The sequence below is a fragment of the Sander lucioperca genome, chromosome 18 (genome assembly GCF_008315115.2).
Source record: "Sander lucioperca isolate FBNREF2018 chromosome 18, SLUC_FBN_1.2, whole genome shotgun sequence".
Taxonomy (NCBI): Eukaryota; Metazoa; Chordata; class Actinopteri; order Perciformes; family Percidae; genus Sander; species Sander lucioperca.
Window position 1 is genome coordinate 23164366 of NC_050190.1, and position 17506 is coordinate 23181871.

General features: G+C 41.7%; 1 protein-coding gene across 2 annotated transcripts in view; it reads left to right on the forward strand.

The window, feature by feature from the left end:
- Window positions 1-550: 550 nt before the first annotated feature.
- efna2a (ephrin-A2a) overlaps window positions 551-17506 on the forward strand; it is an 84042-nt gene continuing 67086 nt past the window's right edge. The window contains exon 1 of one of the 2 annotated variants that reach the window (XM_031309718.2): window positions 551-1732. In XM_031309718.2, coding sequence (XP_031165578.1) covers window positions 1599-1732 — 134 coding nt within the window. In that variant the 5' untranslated portion in view covers window positions 551-1598. The remainder of the gene's footprint in view (window positions 1733-17506) is intronic. The other variant, XM_031309719.2, reaches the window with a different exon arrangement.

The following is a 17506-nucleotide window of genomic DNA, read 5'->3' on the forward strand; positions in this document are numbered from 1 at the left end:
ATTCTTGGGCGCGCGCGCGCGCACGCACACGCGCGCGCAGCACAGAGGCAGCAGGGGTGGTAGCGCTCTGTCAGACAGAGCTATCTGGAGGTTTATGGCTCACAGGTTTTAGACTCGCTTGCCCTTTGGGCCTAATGGACACTGATGGGAAATGACTCCACTGTTCCAGCGATCCATCCGAAGCCCTCTTTCTCCCTCTCTCTGAGCCCATCCATCAGGCCGCAGCTTTCAAACACATAGTGAACTCTGTGAGCGCTTTACCATGTCCAGCTGCGATGCAAATAAACCGCCTTCAGTCACACAGATGGTTGTAGTGGTGATTAATAAACCTACAAGTAAACATTCACAAACAGACGAACAAAACTACAATTTGCAGTTTCTCTCTGCAAACTGCAATATATCATCTTAATGCATCTGCTTGCACCCAAATTAATAATTCATGTCATACCAAAAGGGTCAGGTAACTTTCTCAAATAAAAAAAAGAAAAGTGTTTTCAGTGAGGCTACATCCCCGGTTGTGTATTACTGGGACGCAGTGAGTCAGCCAGCCCCGCGGCGCGGCACGGCACGGCTACAAACCCCGCCCGCGCAGAGAGAAAAGCGAGCGCGAGATGGAGAGAAGTGGGTGGGGGTTTACTTACACCGAATCAGGGTGCCAGTTAGTGGTGTTGCCGCCATAGGTGGAGGTTGCATGCGAGCGTGTTCGGATTAAAGCTGTGATCATCAACGGCTCCCCGCTGCGCCGGTCAGCGTGACGCACAGAAAGTGGAGGCGCACCGTGACTGGAGTCACATTGGATTAGAGCCAGCGGCAGCGGAGGGATCACCAAGTTGAGATGCTGTAAGAGCTTGTGGTGTGTGTTTGTGTGTGAGGAGGATGCTCCCGTCTCGCGGTTGTTTTTGTGCGATAAGTTTGGACTGAAAAGAGCGGAGTGCGCGCGTCTATCTGGGATGTATTTCTTTGAACTGCAATAACAGAAAGAAAAAAGGTCAAGTGGACGCAGTTTGAAGCTGTGGAGAGGTTTGCGGTGTGAGAGGAGCGGAACACAGCGTGCGCCAGGCTGAATCCCCAACACAAATCTGGGTAAACATATATGACGGCCGGTTTTGACGTTGTTTTGTGTCTGCTGATGAACAACAATACCGGTGATAAAATTACAAACCGAGTGAATTCTGGAGTGTTATTCATTGTGATTTTTTTTTTTTTTTTTTTTTTTTTTGGAGAAAGAGGGGCATCTAATCCAGGTGGCGCATCTATCTCCCCGGCTGCGCGTAATGGGAGAAAAGTTTCGGACCTTGCAGAGGAGACGCACTCGCAGCATCCCGCCGTCGACGCGCTTATAAATAACATGTGAATTCCTGCTGTTCCGTTCGCGCGAGACGAAGTTTGAAAGTTAATTTCAACCATTCAGTATGACTTGAAGGAGCCTTTGCGTTATCGGAACTCGCATCAAGCCAAGTTAACGATCCATGAACCGCCGAACCGATTTGTCCAAAGACGCGCAGACGGACATTCATGATCTGAAGAGGATTTCTGCAGCAGCAGCGCAGTGAAAGCCTGAACCCAGTGAGACAGAGAGAGAGAGAGATTCCCCCTGGATGTCTATGATGTTGTGCCAGAGGTGTGTGATGGAGGTGGTGGTGCTGACCATCCTGTCCTGGGTGTCCGTGTGGGCAGAGGAGAAGATCATATTTGACAGACACGCTGTCTACTGGAACAGCTCCAACCCCAAGTGAGTTTTAATTCGAGTTAGTTGAAAAAAAGGTTAAAGGCTGTGTGTGTGTGTGTGTGTGTGTGTGTGTGTGTGTGTGTGTGTGTGTGTGTGTGTGTGTGTGTGCGCGCGCGCGTGTGTGCGTGCGTTTATTCTCTCTCTTCCTGTTTCAGCAGTGTTTTGGCGGAATTTTGCAATATTGATGTCTTTTACAAATGAGCAAGCTAGACACACACACACACACACACACACACACACACAAAGGCACAAGTGGAAGTGTGTGTGTGCAGGTACACTAGATATTTGTCCTGTGGCACATGGAGCTCCTTTTGTCTCAGACAATGAGGGCAGACTGCCTCCTCTTCTCCTCAATGTCTAGACTCACACACACACACACACACACACACACACACACACACACACACACACACACAGCCTTTAACCTTTTTTCGACTTGTGCCAGTAAACATAAGTACACATTATTTCTCTGTCAATTGCAAGCACTTGTGCAAAATCCACATCCATACACAAATAAACACAAAGGAAGACATAGACACCCACATGTTTCATGAGGCTGCAGACACACACACATGCACGCGCATTAACACACATACACACACGCGGTTGTCTTTAGCAGGGCCTCTCATTGACATGGGGCAGAGCACACTGGGTTCGTCTGTCTAATGGTTTGTGACAACCTGGCTAGCCCCTCTCTCTCTCTCTCTCTCTCTCTCTCTCTCTCTCTCTCTCTCTCTCTCTCTCTCTCTCTCTCTCTCCCCCACCCCTTCCTCTTCTTCTCTCTCCTCTCCCCTCTTTTTTACCCTTCCTCTCTCTCCCAGGTAGATAAATAAACAGTGAAAGTGCTCCCTCTTGCTCTCATGGCTGAATTAGTCCAAACTAACGGCCCTGTCTCTCTCTGCATTAACCAAACACACACACAGACACACACAGACACACACACACACACACACACACACACACACACACACACACACACACACACACACACACACACACACACACACACACACACACACACACACACACACACACAGAGCTAACAGGCCTGTCTCTGACTGCATCACTTTTCCACAGAAGGCTTCTCAAATATTTAACAGGCAAGGGGGAACATTTTCTCCCTTTCTTGCTGTCTCCCTCTCTCTTTCTGTCTTTCTTTTCATCTCCCTGTGCTCCTTCATTCTCACTCCACGCACACACAACACCTACACGTTGCAAACGTCACAGGGTGAATTTAAGCTATATGGACGGTGGCCGGGGCCGCTGTTATTTCGTCAGGGTCGTACGGAGAAGTTGAAGCAGAAAGGGGACACATCAAAAATGCATTGCTACTAAAGCAATGAATCTAGGCTCTGGAGCCCTGGCGAAGTTGGTTCCCCCTGTTAGACCCTGGCACTGTCATTGCTCATGCTGCGCCTTTTTCTGCACACACTCAAGTCGGTGGCGCTGCACTTGTGAGGACCTTTCACTGACAACATTCATTCCTCAATTTTCATCTAAAGCTTATTCTCTCTCTAAACTTTGAGGATTACGGCAAGTTTCTTTGGGGGAGAAACTAGCCCACCAGCAAAAAGAAAGGAGAAGACAGACACCACAATCAACCCAGCTCATGTGAAATGTAGGCTACAGGACAATTCTGGTTTATTAAGATTTGGGTTTTATTTACAACGTTTGGGCCATAATAGTAAGATTGTATTCACCCAAGCTATTTGCTTTGATCTGTGAATGCTGTGGCATTGCTTAAAAAAGAAAAGAAAAAAATTCCAGCAGACGATGATACTGGGAAAAAAAACAATAACAAATCCCATTAAGTTATTTTCCTAATTGCATTGGTGGAGGCAGGGACATCCAGTAACAATACAACAATATAAAATGGCTCCATTACAAGTTAGACTCCTATATTAAAAATCTTACCAAAGTAAAAGCACATTAGTACTGCTGACAGTTTCAAAAGTAAAAGTACAGGAGCTGCAGAAATATGGCCACTGTGGCTCATTGTAATAACATTATTGTATACTGATACAGCAATGTGTAAGCAGCATTTTACTGTTGTAGCGGGTCGAGGTGGAGCTAGTTTTAACTACTTTATATCTACAGTCTAGTGGCTCCCAAACTAGAGGTCGGGCCCCTTCGAAGAGTCACAAGATAAATCTGAGCGTTCCTGAGATGAGTAAAGGAAACAGGAAAGAACAAAGATATGCAGCTAAGACTTGTGTGAATGTTTTGACTGTTGTCTAATATTTGTTGTGAAATAATAGATAACTTGACCTCTTTGGGCCTCGAAATGGGCCTATGAAACTATTTGAGAATTTTTAGTAGGGAAATCATATCTTTGGTGGGACAGCTGAAACGTGACAAGGGGCCCCCAAATTAGGCTATACTTTTTTTGTAAAGGGTTACAAGCCAAACAGTTTGGAAACAACTGGTTGAACTTAGAGTGTAACTTTGAAAACACTCAAGTACAAGTTCCCTTTAAAATTGTGTTTAAGTAAAGCGCAACTTTTGGATTGTTTACAACCTGTCTGACATAATTGTAGCAATGTCGCCTTATTCCCAGGTAAATGATGACAAAATGGCCAAAGCTACAAATTAAGAATCAAATGTAATAAAGCAGAATTATCCTTTAAATGCTAAATTAAATAAATGTAGCTGCATATACATAAGTAGAATTTTTACAAAATAAACATATATACTGTACAAGTCTAGATAATTCCAAAGGAATGTACCTGTGTTAGGTTTCCTCACGTTCACCTAACTCCTAAATGGATTATTCGATCACATGTCCAAGAGAAACCCGGAAGTGTTGTGAAGGAAGTGTGGAGGATCAGTACATGCTGCTGGAGAGATATGTGTCTTCATCTAGCTTGTTTTTCAAGGTAGGACTAACACCATGTATTGAACTCAGACTTTATACTAACGCTGTAGCATTAACTAGGATATGCTGAAAGCTGTGACCAGTATTTTGGAGGAGAAATTTCATACAAAACATGAGATAAAGTTTCTCAGTGCCCTTTTTTGTGCAGCCTTCCATGACGCATTGGATGTAGGGCCTACAGTGTAGGCGAATATCTTAAAGATGAAGAACAACACCAGCACAAATATGTCTAAAAGCTCTTACTTGTCACCTATTAATATACTGGATGGTGATTTAGGCACAGAGGACTGAGACTGAGAATAATGAATAGCATCCACTGGAGCCATTGTCGGAGGCAGCGAAATGACACAAACAGCTGGGAAAATGAACAGCTGTGTGTCCTAATTGATCACACAACATCAAGCACACCGCTTGTATTGAGCCATCAGGATGTGTTGTCTCTTCTTGTGTTCATCAAAGGTTTGCTCCCACCCAAAAACAGCTTGAGAAGGACGTTCTCCGCAAGGTCACAACAAGTACTGACTTGAAATGTGTAGAATTGATAATCGCTCGCTGTTTTGTACCCCCAGCATAAACACACGCCACAGTGGAAGTATATGTGGCACTGTTGCTACATGTTTCCCAATGTTACGGATGCTTTTTCAGTTACTCCCATTAATATTTGTCTATTTCCTCTCTGACAACCTCCTCCTTGCTTGCTCTACTTTTCTCTCGCGTGTTTTTCTGGCATTAATCACCATCGCCAACGCTGACTGTTTTAATTGTTTTTTACCTGCTAATTAATTGTGCTGCCAGGTCTGGTTGAGTGCCTTGATCTCAACGAGACTAACCTGGATAAGTCAAGATACATAAAATGAGTTAAACATATGTTCCTACATGAGAGAGGAGGCATACTACAAATTGGCCAAACCCTTTATATCAAGGGCTCTGGCTCTCAGCTGGCCTATCTCTTTCAAGGTCTTGCTGGATAATAGAAAATGTATGAGATAATCCAATTCGAACAGCTCCGGACACTACTGGTCACGGCGGGGAGCAGCACTCTCACGCACGCTCTCAGAGTGTTGTCCATCCCTGTGTTGTGATGAGATACGTGGTGCCGCACAGTAACAAAGTACCATAAGACACATTATCATCACAACAATACTGCAACACTAGAACAGGATCTGGAAACCTCCCAGACCCACATAAAGGGATTTATTTATGTATAAAAGGACTAACACACACATGTATTAGGGTTGCACGATATTGACAAAATGTGATATTGTGATATTGATTATGAATATTGCGATATCGATATTCATTTTCGATATTTTTAAAAGTGTAAAATTACTAAACTTATGGAAAAACGCATCAAAATAGATTCATAACAAATAAAACAAGTTTTCTTACAACACAAGGGTTATTTCAACTGACTGTCATATTGGACTGGTACAACATGAATAAATAAATAAGGACCATGTCTACAGAACAGGACATATTAGAAACAATAAAAAGAAATATAAAAACATTGCATACTTATCGCGTCACTTTCAATATAATATTGCGCAACGTGATATCGCGATAACGATATTGAGTCGATATATCACGCAGCCCTAACACACACACACACACACACACACACAGTGAAAGCTAGATATGGGACACATGCACACACTCATATGCACATACACCCAGACTGGCTGTCCGTTGAGTAAAAGCCCATCCTTTTTCATCTTGTTGGCTGGCACACAAGTGTGCACATGCACACACACTGAGCCCCCTCTTCTGGCTCCCAGGCCTGTATTATAAAGCTTGCAGGTGAGGGGCTTTGTTCACCCCGAGCAGCTAATGTGCTCAGAGCAATGGGCTCTCCTCCACACACATGCACACACACACACACACACACACACATACACACACACACACACACACACACGCACACACACATATATATACTGGCTCAATAGTCCAGAAGGAGCACCTTATCTAATCCCATGGTTTATCCTTCAAAAGACTTTCTTTTCCTTTTCTTCTTTGTTCCGCCGCTCTCCTCTCTCTTCATCTCTGTGTCTTTGAGGAACTCCGTGTCAGTGAGAAGCGCTGATGGTTGACGACACTTTCATTCTATGGGACAGAATCTATCTCCTTGGAGACACATGCACTAGCTCTCTCACACACACACACACACACACACACACACACACACTTGCACCCACACATTCTTTGAGGAAGAAATGTCTTATGCACAGATCACCCACACACTCATACATATACTGTCACACAGAAAAGTTTCATATGCACGCACGCACACGTACGTGCACACAAGCGCGCGGCCCATGCACACAATCAGCACACCACAAGTCCTTGCACATAAACCCACACACACGCTGTCTTTCCGTTGCGTCCCCTGTGGCGCCCAGTGATAGTAGTCACTAGCACTTCCTTAGCCCTACAACACACACACATAGAGATTTGCATCCAATTTACATGAAGACTTGAAGTCACCCCCGCTCAGTTACTGACAGTTTGTCAGACTCAAACCTGCCCCTGGGTTAAATCCATCTTCCACTGCCACCACCATCACCACTATCACCACCCACTCCACCTCTCTTTCTCGCTCCATCCTTCTTCCTTTTTTTCCTCTCTGTCTTGGTGTCTTTCTATCAAGCTCTTATCTTATCCCCTCTCTCTTGTTTCACGACTTCCCTCCCTCCCTCTCTCGTACCGTCGGGATGTGCTTAGCATGTTTTTCTTCTACAGCACGCTGAGCGGCACACACTGCCTCAGGCAACCTCTTTCTGTACATACACACATAAAGCTGCTGTACATCAGGTCACATGTTCTCGCAATGACCTACATGATTGGACATTGCATGTGTTTGTTTAAAATGTCAGCACTGCTCTGGTTCATGTTGAGAGAAGGCAGTCTCGAGAGTTATCCGTGGAGTACAGAGCCTCTTCACGTCGAGCTAAAAATGATACTTTGAGTAATTAAAGTCAGGGCAAATAATTTCTCCCAGCTCAGCAGGAGAGACCGTTACATAACAAGATCTAGTGTTGCTGATCTTAGTCATCAGCAGATTCAATACAGTGATTGACAGGTGGAGGTCATCTAAATATGCAGGGGCATTAGAGTGGAACAGTTTGCCTGCTGATGTTAAACGCACTGCCAATTCCTTCACTTAAAGCATGAAAGTCAAAACGTGGTTGTTTGACAAAACACTTCAGTGACCACAAAGAAAGTTCTGTATTCAATTCTGTGAAAAGGAAATGTAGCGCGTAATGACATGGATGTGCTGAAGAAGAGCTAAGACACATCACATTTATGCAGTGGAGGCACACTGGCATGTATGATGTAAGATTGAAAAAACCACATACCCAGGAAGGAATGGAAGTTACACACACTGAAGGTTTTGATATTGGCACATTCTGCAAAGTCTGCGAATCCAACAATTTTGATAAAAACACATATGTTCCAAAACAGACTTTTGTGTCCCACCAAATAAGAACAAGCATTAACTGAGAACAGCTCAGCAAATTTCCAACACATTTTTACATTGTAGGGTGCTGTGTTTATAGTATTATAGCTACAATGAAATTAGCCTTAGACGTTATGATGCTGGCAAGATTATTAATTAGTCAATAAAAAGAAAATCTATCAACAATTCTGATAATTCACTAATTGTTTTTAGTCATTCATCAAGCAAAAAAGCCAAACATCCATTAACTCTGGGTTAAAAAAAAAAAATATATATAGATATATATATGAGAATTTGCTGCTTTTCACTGCTTTATTTCCTTATAAATGTCTAATAAACGTCTCTTTGTTTGGACTCAAGCAAAGCAATTGATAAGACTGTTTTACAGCAAACATATTGGCTTTTCAAACACAGGTGTAGCTGATTACATTCATGATTGGCAGCTTGCCATGCAGGTGTTCCAGGTTCACTGTGCATGCAGGCTCACTGGCACAGCATCGTTAGTGTGATTAATTACACCTGTGCTTTAACAAACTGCCGTTACAAGCCAACACATTTGCCGTGGAAAAGACCTGTTGGAGGATGTCAACTTGAGTTCTAAGTAAGAGTGATTTAGTACTATTTTATGTCAGTATGTCATTTTACACGCCTAATGATTAATCGATTTAGAAAGATGGAAAAAATGCAATAGTTGCATTCCTAGACTTTATTGTGTTATCCCTCTCAAAGTAGCTGAGATGTAAGTCTCGCCTTTTATTGTCAACCACCCTGAAATAAAATCAACCAAATGGTAGTTCGCTAATGAAATCACAGTAAACATGCAGTTTCTGTGAGTTTCGCTTTCATCTCCTTTTCCGTTGTGCCAGGGTTGAGCTATTTCACATCACTGCTGCGTTAGTTGTTCTTCTGCTTACTGTCAATCAGCCGATGCCCACAGGGAGGTAGGAATTCGCTACGAGGAAATGTCATAAACAGTCAATCTTACAAACGTTGTCACATCTAAGCTTTGTTCTATCTGTTGGAGAAATGAAATGTATATATTGTTAAAACACATGCATTCCAATTAGGTGTTGTCTAATGCACACATGGTAAACACGTATATAGGGAAATGAAATCATGTAAAAGAAAGTGTTGAATTCCTGCACAATGTTAGCACTAAATCTATCTATCTATCTATCTATCTATCTATCTATCTATCTATCTATCTAAGACATTCAGTGTTTCTGTCTTGGACCTTTTTTTTGGGTGTGAAAAAAGATTTGATACCAGACAAATGTGCATGGCTTAAATTATTTCTAATCAACATAGTGCTGACAAAGTGCACAAAATGCAAAAAAAAAAAAAAAAAAATCCTATTGCAAAATGATTGAAGAAAACACTGGCTTTGTCAACGTTATGTATTCTGTAACTTTTTTGTAACAATACCTTGATTTCACAATTTCACTGGCCTATTTCTACCACGTATGACACTTGATCATCACCTCTTCGTGACAAGCCGATGGCAACCCAGGTCCCTGTGCTAACCTGCGCTGCCAGTCATGTGTCATACAGTCTACTGTCAGTGAACGTAACAATTAGCAGTGAAAATCAATGTCAGATTGAGAAATATCTCCAGCCCCGTGATACATTTTTTCTGTGGCAGCAATATCTTCCCTTCACTTTAGGATTAAGAATTGTATTCTTTTTTTGTTATTAAGGTAGTGGCTTAGAATCATAATCCTTGTCTTAGAAATGATTTCTTTTTCAAAGCAGGTTCACCAAAAAAAAAAAAAAATCTTTGCCCAGAGCAAATGAAATCAGACCTCTCCCATGAATTTTTCACAGAAAGCTGCCCTTTTTTAGATTTCAGTCCAGCCCGAGTTGCTCCAAAACATCATCATTTCATCTGCCCATAGGAGTGTGATGATGTGTTAGGTATGTCAGCAGCATGGCACTGAATCTATAATGCAATATGAAATGTTTACTTCCCACCACGTTTGTTTGATTGTTTGTGCAGAAGCTGGTTTAAAGAACCAGTGAAGATGTTACGCTGCAGTGCTGCTGCTACTGTTGCTACCTTGCACTAATGAGGTTTGTTGATGGTAATGACTATGGCAGTGCTGGTGATGATGATGTAAGTGCCCAGAAACAACCTGGGGAGATCCCAGGAGTTGTTGTTTTAATGAAGAGAGAGAGAGAGAGAGAAACTTTTTCGAGTCAGGAGATAGAGAGAGTCATTGAGCCGGGTTTTTTTAAGAAGAAAGAGAGGCCAACAGACCTGGATGAAATAATGAAAGCATGAATAAGATAGGACAAAATAGGGAGATACTAGACCAGAATATGAAAGATGCCAGACTGCTCTCAATACATAGCGAACAATGGGCATTGTCATTCCTGCTCCATCCTTGTTTCTGCCTCCCCTCTAATACTTTTTCGCAGGTCCCGGCTGGTTGCGCTGATTGTGTTAGCCAAGCGAAAGAATAGGAGTATTTCAGTTCTGTCTGCCTGATACTCAGATGGGACCCCGGCCGCTCAATCCTCATATAGACCAGCTGGAGACTGATAATAACACATACAAGTCTGGCTACGCCTCTGACTGGTCCTGAGAGACAAAAAATGAAAAAATTTGAAAGGGAAATGGAGAGATCTGCTTGAAGGATTAGGGACAGCATGCATATGAAGGACAAAAAGTTGAGTGTATAACAAAGACAAGGCCACTTCTTTCTTTCTTTCTTTCTTTTTTGTACAACAATGAAGAAAGAGGTGAGTTTGTGTGGAGGAAAGCGAATCAAAGCAACGGAAGGATAGGGAGATGCAGAGGAAAGAGAAATTAGGTGGAAAAGTGAGGCTAAGTGGTGGAGGAAGGAAGATTACTTCTGGAAGTATGAATGCAGACACACAGAGAGAAAGCAACTAGCGCATGGTTGGATGGTCCCAGCAGGTGAATGTCGAGGGGCTGGTATTACAGGGGAAACACTGGCCTTTAGCATGGAGCCTCACCCAATGTTAAAGATGCCCTCTGGCGCACACAGCTTTTAGAATGAGAAAGTTGGCATTTAAAATAGAGGAAGAGAAGATGGAGGGGTGAGGTGAAGGATGCTTCCCCTCTCTGTTTTTCCACTTGGCATCGTTGCAGGTGAGACTAGACTCAATGAAGAGCTCACCCCCGTAACTTTCACGCCGATAATTGTCCTGATAGTTAGTTTTTTTACAAAACAATTTGGCAACCAAGTTCACCCTAAACATATTTGGACCGCATTTACGAACGATGGGGTTATTTTTCTCCTTGTCAGACTACACTGTGTGTGTGTTGAAAGATTATTTTTTTGGGCATTTTAGGCCTTTATTTTCTCAGGACAGCTGAAGACACGAAAGGGGAGAGAGAGGAGGAATGACATGCAGCAAACGGCCGCAGGTCTGAGTCGAACCCGCGGCAGCTGCGTCGAGGCGTAAACCTCTACATATGTGCACCTGCTCTACCAATTGAGCTAACCCGGCCACAGTGTGTGTGTGTAATTTATGCTCAACAGGAATATTCCCTCAGACTTGCAGAATAATCCTCACCTCCGGCCTAATCCTGAGCTAATTCTAAGAAGGACTCTGGGGGATTGATATTGGAAAACTGGCCTCTAATCTAATGCACCTCCAGATAAAGAGGATAAGAGGTTTTGATGATGACGGTGATGGTGATATTGATCAATGTGACATGATGAAGATGATGGCACTAGTGATGATAACCATATGTATGAGGATGGCAGCAGAGGTGTAAATGATAACGATGATAGATTCTGTCATCATTCAGTCCAGACCGGGCTGGGAACGTGTCTTCCATCTCTGCTCAGACACAGTACACTGTTAACATTACAGATTCAGGACAGGTACAGATTCAATACAATGCAGTTGTAATAGTTCATCTGGTGTTGTGGAGGATGCTGTCAGCCTCAGGGACAAAAGACCCTTTTTTTTTTTTTTTTACAAAGGTTGTTTTGGTCATCTGCATTTTAGAGCATCAGACTGAGAGCAGGCTCTCTAACTCATGTTGGGGCAACTATTTTCAGAGCTTTTCTACACCACCTGAGTTGTTATTTTAGCTGCATGTTTATTTTTTCCCATATTCGCTTCGGAGCGTACCTGACTCAGCCCCTGATGAGGGAGGTGGTGGTTAGCAATGCTGTTTGATTTCTTTCTGCTTTTTAGAATTCAAGTTTCCAACCCAGCATCGTGTTCTCTCCGCCGGGCTTTACACACCTCTCTTGAATATGCTGGTATAGCTCGAAACCCCCAGCATTCTCGCTCAAAAATGTAATAAAAAAAACTGGCATTTATTTACACCAATAAAATCAGCGTTGATCATGACAATGATGCTAATGATGTTTAAGAAGTTGATTATGATAAGCATAATGAAAGCAGTGGGGGACATAACTATAATGATTAAGATTTTGATGAGGAAAACGAAGCTGGTGACAGTGATGATGATGATAGGGATGGTGGCAGCCATGGTTAATGTTTTCATTTGATGTTGATTATATAAATGATGATGATGTCATGGTGGTGGCAGTGGTGATCAGGAGGATGAATACAAGTGTAGCCTATTGTAAAATCTAGGGCAGGAAATGTGTCTTTGTCCCACAATAAAGACAATAAATAAAGCAAAAACAATATACATAATACAATAAACATTGTATTTATTTAATTTAATTTGATTTATATTTGTTTAATATTTCTGTATATTTTAAATTAAATATATATAATTTTATTTTAGCATTTTTTCGCAGGTAAGCAATACAGTAACATATTTGCTAAAGTGGATACAACTTACTGGAATCTCTGGCATTGGGTTTAGGGCTGTTTGTTCATTATAACAATTGCACATGGGACATATCCTCTTGTAAACCCGAGGTGCTGCTGATATTAATGCTAATAATGGAGTTGACAAACAAAGCCCCACCTGCTGGCAGCAGAAAGTGTGGTTTTTGTGGTGCTGAGTCTAACTAAGAAATTCACATAATTCTGGATGAATGCATGACATAAAACAACCTTGGTTGCTGATATATTATAGCCTAATTCTACAACTTAAGGTCAGTGGCTGGATATAATAGTTTTTAAATTGTGTTTTAATTGGCTTGGATCCACAGGCCGTTATGTGTGGATAGCCCCGAGGCTCGCGATGTCTAGAGTGTGGGAAAACAACGCGCATGCCCAAAGATAAAGAAAGCAAATGGCACATAATTGATGCCACCTGTGGCTGATTGGCTGTTGCCCCGCTGCAATTTGTTTGACTATTTGCCAAGTATTGTTGTCGCCATTTGCTAGTTTTCAGACTTAGTATTTCTTTTAAAGAAGAAAGTATCTACAGGAGGATTATCTTCTACAACACACACGTGAAAGTCTGCCTGTTGAAGAGAAATTTGAGATAAAACAACTCGGTGCCCACCAGCCGCAGCAAAAAAAAAAGGAAACAATGGCTAACTGCTAGCTTGTCAGAAAAAGACTCTCTTTTTTTTTTTTTTTGCTTCCGGCAGTGTGTCATTATTGGAGGTGTCAAAAGTATTCACATTCATTACTCAGGTAGAAGTATAGATACTAGGGTTTAAAAAGACTTCTGTAGAAGTGGAAGTATCAACTCAAGCTTTTTACTCAAGTAAAAGTGTAAAAGTACTGGTCTCAAAACTACTTAAAGCACCCATATGCTCATTTTCAGGTTCATAACTGTATTTTAAGGTTGTACCAGAATAGGTTTACATGGTTAAATTTTCAAAAAACACCATATTTTTGTTGTACTGCACCGCTCTCTCACTGCTGCAGATCCTCTTTTCACCTGGTCTCTGTTTTAGCTACAGAGTGAGACCTCTTTTTTTCTTCTTCTTCTTCTGTACTATCTTTGATTGCACTCGCACATGCGCAGTAGCTCAGATGTAGATCATGTCAGCTAGCTAGCTCCATAGACAGTAAAAGAAAGGCTGTTTCTACAACTTCGGTCAGTTACAAGGCAGGATTAGCTGGGAGACTTCTAAATGAGGGTGCATATGTAAGTAGTTCTTTTGTAGATTATGGTGAACTTGTGTATGTTGTAGCAGTGCTTTGCTATCGAGAACGAGGTAGCATGCTAGCGTTAGCATTAGCCTTAAGGCTACGAGCTAATGGTTGCGGTTAGCCAGCTCGTTTCGGCTTGTCGTGCCGATTTTGACCAGCTCACCCAGAGACTGAAGGCAGGACACATTCAGAAACTGTATCTCACTCTAAACAGCATGGATGGATTTTTTTCAAAGTTTGTATGTGTGTGGAAGCACCAGAGACACAAAAGAACACCCCAAATCCCAGAAAGTGTTTTTTCATAATATGGGCACTTTAAAGTATAAAAGTAAAAGGGTAAGTAAGGGGAGGAAAAATGCCATTAAGGAGAAAAGCTTAGGCCGTGCACTACCCCACCTCCACAAAAAAAAACATTTTTCTAAAGGCCATAATGACTGTAATGTTATATTAAAATGTTAATGTTGAAAAATCCAACCATTTTGAAAAATTGAGGGGATGTAGAAGGGTTGGCTGGTCTTCCTGGCTACCAACCTCTAGCTGGTGCTTGGTTGGGACATTTCGCTCAAGTTCTCTTGAGTCTCTGCCACGGACATCTTTGTAATAGGCTACAGTACATACGTCTGCTATTTCCTTGCTGGAGTGTGACGTGATTTGTGTCATGTGCAGGTGCGATGGATCACGTACAAACCAATAGGGTATCGGAATGGTATATGTTTATACTTCTCATCCAACCACAATCAAATTCACTCTCTTCGGATGGCACGATTTATCTGGATAGGTTTTTGTTTTTTTGTGTGTTTTTTTTTTTTAACGATGACAAGCCGGAATGAAAATAAGCCAAACTGAAATAGGAGTAACAAGGCTATTTTTAAAATATAAGGAGTAGAAAGTACAGATAATTGCGTGAAAATGTAAGGAGTAGAAGTAAAAGTCTGCTGTAAAATAATTACTCCAGTAAAGTACTGGGGTCTCATTTATAAAACTGTGCATAGTATCCTTACTATAAGTGTACGTACACCCAAAAGCCCAAAATGGCGTAAGTCAGATTTATAAAACCGTGTGTACGCACACCTGTAAGCAAAGTTCCCTTTATAAATCAGAGATTACCTACAAGTGTGCGTACTTGAATCCGCCTCTTATCCCGCCCTGTACGCGCCCATTTTTAACCATAAATAGTCAATGCAAAGCACCTCGTGAATGCTGATCAGTATATGAATGACACTGGCAGTTGTTAGACCGAATCATGATGGCTGGCGGAGAAAAAGCAAGGCTATTTTTAAAATGTAAGGAGTAGAAAGTACAGATAACTGCGTGAAAATGTAAGGAGTAGAAGTAAAAAGTCTACTGTAAAATAATTACTCCAGTAAGGTATAGATACCCAAAATGTATACTTAAGTAAGGTAACGAAGTATTTGTACTTCGTTGCTTGACACCTCTGCTTTTTGATGGTGGTGATATTTGTTTCCCAAGCAGTGACAGCAAATCGAGGAGAACAGGTATGTGTTCAGTCAGATTATCACCTGTGCTATGAAATATGTCGATGTGTCATTATCTGGTTTTGCATTTGTCTAAAGTAATTATTGCAGCCCCAGTTTGTTTCCACTTAAAACACCCCTGCTAATAGTTTATATATTGATGATGGTCATATGATTAGACTGGTATGATGATGAAGATGATGACAAGCATGAGGACGATTGGTAAAAATGGTGGCGATGAAGATGATGATGTTCGAACTTCTGATGTTGATAGTAATACTGCTAAAACTAATGATTATAATAGGGACTGATGCTCACAACAATTGCACTGGTATGATGAGGAGGATGAAAATTATGAAGATTGAGAGTGTAGATGAAAGATAGTGAAAGTTATAAACATGGTGTTATGATGAAGATAACGATGTTGATTGGCTATGTCATTGATAGTAACACTAATGATGATGACAGAGATACTGATCAAAGTAATGAGGAAGATGATGGCAATGATGAGGATGATAAAAATAAAAATCCTCAAAGTTAGTATGAAAGTATGATGATAAACTGATGAGGCTATGTTGTCCATAGTGTTGCCACACCATAATTCAAATTTGGAACGAATAGGCTTTCAGGTGATCCTGGGACGATGGAAAAGCTAGTATTTACCGCCAAAGCATGCCTGAACAAGTTCTTCCAGTAGAATATTGTGCGGCTCCAATTAGCTAAAACAGCTATTTTAGAGATTATGATCAATCTAAGATTGGCAGCAGTCAGAAACACAAACTCACACAATTATTACATGCTTGATAATTACCTTATTTATTTATTTTTTTTAAAGATTATTCTTTGGGCTTTTCCGCCTTTTAATTTTTTGACAGGACAGCTAGGTGAGAAAGGGGGGAGAGAGAGGGGGAAGACATGCAGGAAATCGTCACTGGTCGGATTCGAACTCTGGACCTCTGTGTCGAGGTAAAAACCTCTCAGCATATGTGCACCTGCTCTACCCACTGAGCCAACCCGGCCACAACTTACCTTATTTTTTCAAATCCGTTTTTAAAGACAAAATATTCAAAATCCAAGGGTCTTTCTTGCTTTCCAGCACCAGTCTGTGTCCTGAGACTGCACATGTACTGCACATGCTCAGAACCCAGCCTTTCTTCTTCTTGGCTCAAATTATGGAAAACAATAAAATAAGTTACCATAGTTATGCGGATGACACACAAATTTATATAACCTTATCGCCAGGGGACTATAGTCCAATACAACAACTGACTAAGTGCATTGAACAAATTAACGACTGGATGTGCCAGAACTTTCTTAAATTAAATGAAGAAAAAACTGAGGTGGTTGTTTTTGGAGCAAAAGAGGAACGATTAAAAGTCAGCACTCAGTTTCAAACGATAATGTTAACAACAACAGACAAAGCCAGAAATCTTGGCGTAGTCATGGACTCAGACCTGAATTTTAACAGCCACATTAAGACAATTACAAAGTCAGCCTATTACCACCTTAAAAATATATCAAGGTTTAAAGGACTTATGTCTCAGCAGGACTTGGAAAAACTTGTCCATGCTTTTATCTTCAGTAGTCTTGACTACTGTGACGGTGTCTTTACAGGTCTCCCTAAAAAATCAATCAGACAACTGCAGCTGATTCAGAACGCTGCTGCTCGAGTCCTCACTAAGACCAAGAAAGTGGATCACATCACTCCAGTACTGAAGTCTCTACACTGGCTTCCAGTGCCTCAAAGAATTGATTTCAAAATACTTTTGCTGGTTTATAAATCACTAAACGGTTTGGTGGTCAGTATGACCCACCCAGACCTCTCAGGTCGTCTGGGACAGGTCTGCTTGTTGTCCCCAGAGTCAGAACTAAACAGGGGGAAGCAGCGTTCAGTTTTTATGCTCCACATATCTGGAACAGACTCCCAGAAAACTGCAGGTCTGCTGCAACTCTCAGTT